General features: G+C 50.2%; 1 protein-coding gene across 1 annotated transcript; it reads right to left on the bottom strand.

The window, feature by feature from the left end:
* Nucleotides 1-5,188: 5,188 nt before the first annotated feature.
* Nucleotides 5,189-7,033, bottom strand: LOC123121398 (protein STRICTOSIDINE SYNTHASE-LIKE 10). Its single transcript, XM_044541356.1, has 3 exons — nucleotides 6,580-7,033; nucleotides 6,210-6,482; nucleotides 5,189-5,891 (listed from the first exon to the last, which is right to left on the bottom strand). Exons 1-3 carry the CDS (start codon nucleotides 6,873-6,875, stop codon nucleotides 5,420-5,422), a joined length of 1,041 nt encoding a protein of 346 aa, XP_044397291.1. The 5' UTR covers nucleotides 6,876-7,033; the 3' UTR covers nucleotides 5,189-5,419.
* Between the last annotated feature and the right edge of the window lie 1,450 nt (nucleotides 7,034-8,483).

Below are 8,483 nucleotides of genomic sequence, written 5' to 3'. Positions count from 1 at the left end.
CAAGGCCGCCCCGACGCCGCGCCCCGACCCCGTCGCCGCTCGACACCGACCGCCACCCGACGCTACCTCGCCGCAGCTACGTCGCCGGCGACCGACCTCGACTCCTCTCGAGCCCACCTCGCTCAACTACAGGGCTCAGTGAGCCTCAACTTCCTCCCCCCCTTCTCTGCTCCGCTGCGCCCCTGTCGTACTCACTCCGGCCAGGCCACACCCTAACCGCGCACGCCGCGAGCGCTCCCGTCGCGTCCTGCTAGCCCTGCCGCCACGCCAACCCCCGCTCTCCCCTGGCCGCAACCCATCCCGCGCTGGCCGCACCCCCCGGGCTCCCTTGCCGCATGTTCAACGCCTCCCCGCACTGTGCGTGTTCGACCCACCGCCGCTGCCGCATCCACTCCGGCCTCCCGTGCCCCCCTGCTGCGGGCTCACCTCTTGCGCTGGCTCGACTGAGCCGCTACCGTCGCCCTCCCGGCCTCATCCGCCGTGGCACCCCTAGGTCACCGCACCGGCGCTCGCGCGCTCACGGGGCTCTGCCCTGGCACCCCCATGCCCGTTAGCCCGCGCCCCCATGCCCGCTAGGACCCCCCTTGCCTATGACACAGGGGCCCCACCCCCAGAACGTTAAAAAAGGGATTTAAAAAATAATAAAATTAAAATTAATTAATTAATTAACTAAATTAATCCTATTTAGTTAACCTAATTAACTATTGTTAATTAATTAAACGGTAATTAGATTATTTAAATCTTAATTAGAATACGGGACCCACACGTCAGATTGACCCAGTCAGCGCCCTGTTGACTGCTGACGTCATGATGACGTCAGCATACCCTATTCTGGATAATGTTAGAATTAAATAGATAAATAAATTCAGAAAATGATTAAAACTTTATAAAAATATATAAAATAAACCGTAGCTCAGATGAAAATGTTTTCTACATGAAAGTTGCTCAGAACGACGAGACGAATCCGGATACGCAGCCCATTCGTCGGCCACACATCCCTAGTATAGCGAACACGCAACTTTCCCCCTTCGGTTCACCTGTCCGAAAACGCGAGACACCGGGAATACTTTCCCGGATGTTTCCCCCCTTCGCCGGTATCACCTACTGCCGCGTTAGGTCACCTCTAGCACCGCGTATTGCCATGTTATGCTTTGTAATGCTTTAATTGCTCTGTTATTTATTGTGTTCCCCCTCTGTTACTTCTTTCCGGTAGACCCCGAGACCGCTGTCGGTACCCCTGTGATCGACTACATCGACGACGAACCCTTCTTGCCAGAGCAACCAGGCAAGGCCCCCCTTGATCACCAGATATCACCTATTCTTCTCTATACTGCTTGCATTAGAGTAGTGTAGCATGTTACTGCTTTTAGTTAATCCTATTCTGCTGCATAGCCTGTCATTGTTGCTACAGTTGTTACCCTTACCTGCTATCCTACTCCTTAGTATAAGATGCTAGTGTTCCATCAGTGGCCCTACTCTCTTGTCCGTCTGCCATGCTATACTACTGGGCCGTGATCACTAGGGAGGTGATCACGGGTATATACTATATACTTTATATACATGACACATGTGGTGACTAAAGTCGGGTCAGCTCGTTGAGTACCCGCAAGTGATTCTGATGAGGGGGCTGAAAGGACAGGTGGCTCCATCCCGGTAGAGGTGGGCCTGGGTTCCTAACGGCCCCCGACTGTTACTTTGTGGCGGAGCGACATGGTAGGTTGAGACCACCTAGGAGAGAGGTGGACCTGGCCCTGGTCGGCGTCCGCGGATACTTAAAAATAACACGCTTAACGAGTTCTTGGTATTTGATCTGAGTCTGGCCATTTGGTCTATACGCACTAACCAACTACGTGGGAAAGATATGGGCACTCGACGTCGCGGTATCAGCCGAAGCCTTCGTGACGTCAGCAACTGAGCGGCGCGCGCCAGATTGGACCGCGTAACGTGACTTCCTTTGTAATGGAGGTTGCTAGGTCTGCTTTCGGCCGCCCACGCAACGTGCAGGTGTGCAATGGGCGATGGGCCCAGACCCCTGCACGCTTAGGATTAGACCGGCGTGCTGACCTCTCTGTTGTGCCTAGGTAGGGCTGCGACGTGTTGATCTAACGAGGCCGGGCATGACCCAGAAAAGTGTGTCCGGCCAAATGGGATCGAGCGTGTTGGGTTATGTGGTGCACCCCTGCAGGGAAGTTTATCTATTCGAATAGTCATGTCCCTCGGTAAAAGGACGACCCGGAGTTGTACCTTGACCTTATGACAACTAGAACCGGATACTTAATAAAACACACCCTTCCAAGTGCCAGATATAACCCGGTGATCGCTCTCTAACAGGGCGACGAGGAGGGGATCGCCGGGTAGGATTATGCTATATGATGCTACTTGGTGAACTTACCATCTACTCTCTTCTACATGCTGCAAGATGGAGGCTGCCAGAAGCGTAGTCTTCGACAGGATTAGCTATCCCCCTCTTATTCTGGCATTCTGCAGTTCAGTCCACCGATATGGCCCTTTTACACATATACCCATGCATATGTAGTGTAGCTCCTTGCTTGCGAGTACTTTGGATGAGTACTCACGGTTGCTTTTCTCCCTCTTTCCCCCTTTCCCTTCTACCTGGTTGTCGCAACCAGATGTTGGAGCCCAGGAGCTTGACGCCACCGTCGACGACGACTCCTACTACACCGGAGGTGCCTACTACTACGTGCAGGCCGCTGACGACGACCAGGAGTAGTTTAGGAGGATCACAGGCAGGAGGCCTGCGCCTCTTTCGATCTGTATCCCAGTTTGTGCTAGCCATCTTATGGCAACTTGTTTAACTTATGTCTGTACTCAGATATTGTTGCTTCCGCTGACTCGTCTATGATCGAGCACTTGTATTCGAGCCCTCGAGGCCCCTGGCTTGTATTATGATGCTTGTATGACTTATTTATGTTTTAGAGTTGTGTTGTGATATCTTCCCGTGAGTCCCTGATCTTGATCGTACACGTTTGCGTGCATGATTAGTGTACGATTGAATCGGGGGAGTCACACCCCCATGGCGCGCCCCTCTAGGCCGGCCGCCTCCTCCCCTCCTCCTTTATATATGGGGGCAAGGGGGCACCCCAAAGCACAACAGTTGTTCTCTTAGCTGTGTGCGGTGCCCCCCTCCACAGTTTACTCCTCCGGTCATAGCGTCGTAGTGCTTAGGCGAAGCCCTCACATCACCATCACCGTCACCACGCCGTCATGCTGACGAAACTCTCGCTCGACCCTTTGCTGGATCAAGAGTTCGAGGGACGTCATCGAGCTGAATGTGTGCTGAACTCGGAGGTGCCGTACGTTCGGTACTAGATCGATTGGATCGCGAAGACGTTCGACTACATCATCCGCGTTAACCTAACACTTCCGCTTTCAGTCTACGAGGGTACGTGGACACACTCTCCCCCTCTCGTTGCTATGCATCTCCTAGATAGATCTTGCGTGAGCGTAGGAATTTTTTTGAAATTGCATGCTACATTCCCCAACAGACACACCATCGATCGGGGCGACGATCGGGCGTGAGAGACATTATTCCTACTAGGGTACATCGTCGCCGCCACACAGCCCCAAGCGAAGATGCTAAACCAAACAAGAACAAGAGTAGGGTCCCTGCCGCCGCCATGGGGTGTCCTCCGTACCTTCACGACCCAAAGACCATCAAAGGTAAGGCGGACCGGCGAAGGCGCCGACAGGAGAATAGGAAAGTTTAGTTGCGTGAGAGTCGCTTCTTGGAAAGGAGGAAAACTATGTTGATCCTGATAAAAACTAGAACCACACTTCAGTGTTGATTGGTAGTTCCACCTTCCCGTGAGAGATAGAAAGGCAGAGGGCAAAGAAAGCCAGTCAATACTCATATACCCGGCAGTAAGGGCCTCTCCAATGCAGACCCTCAAATCGCCCCCAGCCGTCCATACCAGGCGGTCCGGACGTGTTTTACCATTCAATACGGGTCTGTCCCCGAGCTGGTTCGGATGTCTGAAATCCTGCAAATCGGAACCAAACAAAGGAGGGCTTTGCGGGAATTCGTACATCTACATAACAAACCAAAAACCGCCACGTACCCTCTCCTCTCCGTCCGAATGGTGGAAGCCACTAACTGTTGTGCTTAGCGGAAAATTAGTTTAGTGTTTTGCCGGAAGGCTTTGAAACCCTTTAGCGGAAGCCACTTTGTTTCATTTTCTTCTTCAAATGCTGGGTGCAGAAAGCTACTAGTTCATGCATTAGTATTTGGTGAAAGGCTGCCCTGACACTTGGTGAAAGCTTTTGCCAACACTTGAACACTGGGATTAGTAGCTTCCGCCACTTGATGAAAGGCTTCCGCCAAAACGTGCCACTTTTTCCTTTCAAGTGCTTGGTAAAATGAGAGTTTGGTGAAACAAAGCTACTGATCACACATTAGTATTATAATAATTAATGCATGATTCGGCGGAATGGAGTCTTATTTAAGTTAATAAAAACTTACATTTGAGTAATAGCGACGGATGACCGATTTCTATATCAATGTCCAGACACCGGTCCACACTGATTCAGAGAGGGGAATTTTTTCTAAAAGGATCACCTGCCCAATGCAATTGACAGAAAAAATCACACTTGGATCAGATTGACAGAAGAGACCAGTTGGACCATGACGGCAGACGCGCTAGCCAACAAGTTGCGCCTGCCGCCACAGGCCCAGGCACCACACAGCCTCAACCGAGACGAGGAGAACGGAAAAGTTTAGTCGCGTGAGAGTCGCTTCTTGCGAAGGAGGAAAACTATGTTGATCCTGATATAAAAACTAGAACCACACTTGAGAGTTAGATCCGTAGTTCCTCTTTTTTTTTTGCTGAAATTCCGTACTTCCTCGTTCTGGTACGAGATAGAAAGCCAGAATAACCATCCGAATCCAGGTCATATAATTGCTTGATGCTCAAGAGCGGGCGAAGAAAGCCGGTCATCCGGCAGTAAAGCCACATGGGCCCATGGACGTGGCCTCTTGCATGGCGATTGATTGCACTGGCAGAGACCAGCGGCCATCTACCTGATCCAGGCGTTTTCTTTGACCTCTGCTACGCCTACTACTACTTCAGTACTCCTGGCCTACACCGCACCTGGACACAGTGTTTAGGCAATGAAATGAATTGCACCTGCACTGCATGCACACCGAACAACTACCCATTCAGAAAATATCTTTCAAAGAACGCACATACGGTACGTAGTACTAACGCCATCGCAACCACACACTGATGCCATCACTGCGAGTCCATACACACGCACATGTGCGCTACGCATCACGTACACACATTACACTACATCACAAAAGTGTCGCGTACAATTCGTTCAGAGCACATATTCAATCAATGGCGATCGATGAATTGAGAATGACGATCGGCGTTCGTATATATGAAGCCGCAGCACTGCACTAGTGTCTTTTGAGCTCGCCGGCGTAGGGCGTGTCGACGGAGCCGACCCAGAGCGTGCCGTTCCGCTCGCCCACCTCGCTCACCGTCTCGAAGCTGAACCCGCCCAGCGCCTCCTCCACGGCGCCGTCGCGGCCCACCCTCACGGCCACCGTCGGCGCGGCGACGCCGTCGTCGCCACCGTGAGTCAGCGCCACCCAGTACCCGCCCCGCCCGTCCGAGCGCACGTTGTCCGGGAACCCCGGCAGCTCCGCGAACGTCTCGTTCGTGCTGGCCTTGGGCCCGCGCACCCAGTACCGGCGGAGCTCGGACAGCGCCGTGTGCGACACCATGACGTGCGACCCGTCCGCGCTGACGGCCACGCCGTTCGGGTACGACAGGTCGGCGTGGAGCACGGTGACGCGGCGCGTCCGCGGGTTGTACCGGAGCAGCCGCCCTGTCTCGTCGCCCAGGGCCACCACCAGTAGGTACTCGCTGCCATGTACACCAGGGAGACCGTCATGCATATGACCTCTATAAAAGGTATACTGCATCGTAATAACTTTGCAAAAGCAAGACAAAATTAACTAACAGCCTGGTCAATCAAGTATTTCCTTTTTGTCTCAAATTAATCATAAAATATATTTTAATATTTACTACCCATCCGATCCATTCGCCATGGAGTACTAATTGACGCTGTTTTAGTACAACTTGCATAGGAGAGAGTATATAACTATATATATTCGTAAGTATCGATGAATTTTCTGCTTTGGTCAAATATAAATTTTAGTATATGTCAACAAATTTATGTACCTCCTTCGGTATGTGGTGCTGCTGTCCGTGAAATAGACGTCGCCGGTATTCTGATCGACGTCCAGGCCGTTGAGGAAGTTGAATGGCACACCGCCGGCCTCCGTCGCCACCACCTGCGCCAGCCCGCCGCGCGCCGGCACCCTCATCAGCCCCAGGTAGGCGTCGGCGACGTACAGGTCGCCGGACTTGTGGTGGAACTGCAGCCCCAGCGGCCGGCCGCACACACTCTCCGGCACCACCAGCTTCTTCTTCGGCGCGCACATCCCCACGCTCCTGCACAAGACACCAACGCACATAGGTGTGCAAAGGTTATAATCGCTACGTGCGTGCATGTGTGTATGTACAATGGATGCACAAGATCGATGCTTGCCTGTGTCTGGAGTTGTACGCGAACTCGGTCCAGCCGAGGCGGCGGCCGCGCCACTTGAAGACGCGGCCGTCGGAGACGCCCGCGTAAGGCCCACCGCCGCGGCGGTCGAAGGCGAGGCTCTCCGGGCCGGACACCGGCTGCGGCAGCGTCATGAGGGCGAGGCCGGGGTCCATGGACTTGGTCTCGTAGGATGTCTCGGCAGCGGGCGCGGCGGCGGATGCCACTGCCATGAGAGGCAAAACTAGAAGCACTACAAGAAAGGAAGCCGCATACAAGGGCAGACAAGAGTACGCCATGGCCTCCAGTCGCGTCGTCTTCTCTCTGCGTGTACTGGCAGCGTCGAGCTACTTGCTAGCTAGCGCGTCTAGCTCACCCTGCGGAGTGCGTTAATGGCGGCCGCTTGGACTCTACTATCTCAAATGGTATAGGTGCATTTATAGAGAGTTCGCCCTACAAAATAGTATTCCCTCTGTTTTTATTTAGTTCACGTATTAGATTTGACCGAAGTCAAACTTCGTAAAGTTTAACCAAATTTATAGAAAACAATATAAACATTTATCATATCAAATCTATATGATGTGAAAGTACAATTAATAATGAATCTAATGATATTGATTTGTTATTGGATATGTTAATATTTTTGTTTAGAAACTTTGTCAAAGTTTACAAAACTTGACTCTGATCAAAGCTAATATACGAACTAAACAAAACCGGAGGGAGTAGTACCCCCACCCAGACCAAATAAAAGCTGGTTGATACGAGTGAGGGCATCTTCAACCCAGATCACCGAACGAACGTCATCAAATGTCCACAGACACATCCAGATAGGTTTGCGGACACCTTCACCATTCAATCGTGTACCTCAAATTCAGACTGTGAGATATGACTGAAAGTGAGCCAATTTAACCACCCCGAAGAGCTTCCCCTTGTTGAGGACGATTTGTGAGATTTTGGGTGCCCGGATAAGATCGTACCCACTTGATGAATCACGTTGGATGGCTAAAAGTGTCCGGACCATCCAGTCCAAACATTTGCGGCGTTTTGTAATCCGTGTTGACAATGCCCTGAATCTTGTGGCCGTCTTCATGTTTCAAGCTCCTAGATTCCAGTCAGAGCCTAGATATATTTGGTAGACCTAGAATATGCAATACATACACAACAAACTCCGAACATTAGTTAATTTTCACTATCATTATAGTTTATGAACTTTATTGACTGTTTTGTCTTCTGAATCGACTCTGTAAGATCTCTTTAAAAAATAACTCCAAGTACAATATAGATGGATATAGGCACAAAAACCACCATCACACGCGCACACATACATAAACTCGCAGAACATGCTGAAGTTGGAGTTGTGAAACTTCAAAGGATGTTTCGTTCAATATCACACTGGAAGAATATTATAACTTAATGAGATACACATGGCGCCAAACCATCCAACCATTGTGGTTTTATCCCTGCTGGACCCGGGGTACGAGAGGCGATACATCCACCATCTTAATCATCAAAAAAATATCTTTGATTCTCAAACATTTAGTGTATTTCAATCAAATTCTGAAATTTTAGTATATTTGTGACCCTACTTAAGAATATTTTGAACATCATTTAATATTCACTTCAATACAGATTGTTTCCTAGACATTATTGATGTGTTCTCTCGGGTATATTGTATCTGATTGTTAGTATATTATATGTATGCATGTATATGTTATGAAAATATTGTTCAAGAACATTCTAACAGTAGTAATATTTTTACTCTCCCTGCGTCTGGGTTATTTGGTACCCTCGTATTTGTGTCAATTTTGATCATGAATTTAACTAATAAAATTGAATTATATGCCACAAAAGTTACATCGTGAGAATCCTCTTTTGAATATAAATCTTATAGTATACCTTTTTTGTGG

Source organism: Triticum aestivum, chromosome 5D (assembly GCF_018294505.1).
Source record: "Triticum aestivum cultivar Chinese Spring chromosome 5D, IWGSC CS RefSeq v2.1, whole genome shotgun sequence".
Taxonomy (NCBI): Eukaryota; Viridiplantae; Streptophyta; class Magnoliopsida; order Poales; family Poaceae; genus Triticum; species Triticum aestivum.
This window is presented reverse-complemented; position numbering and strand designations above follow the sequence as displayed.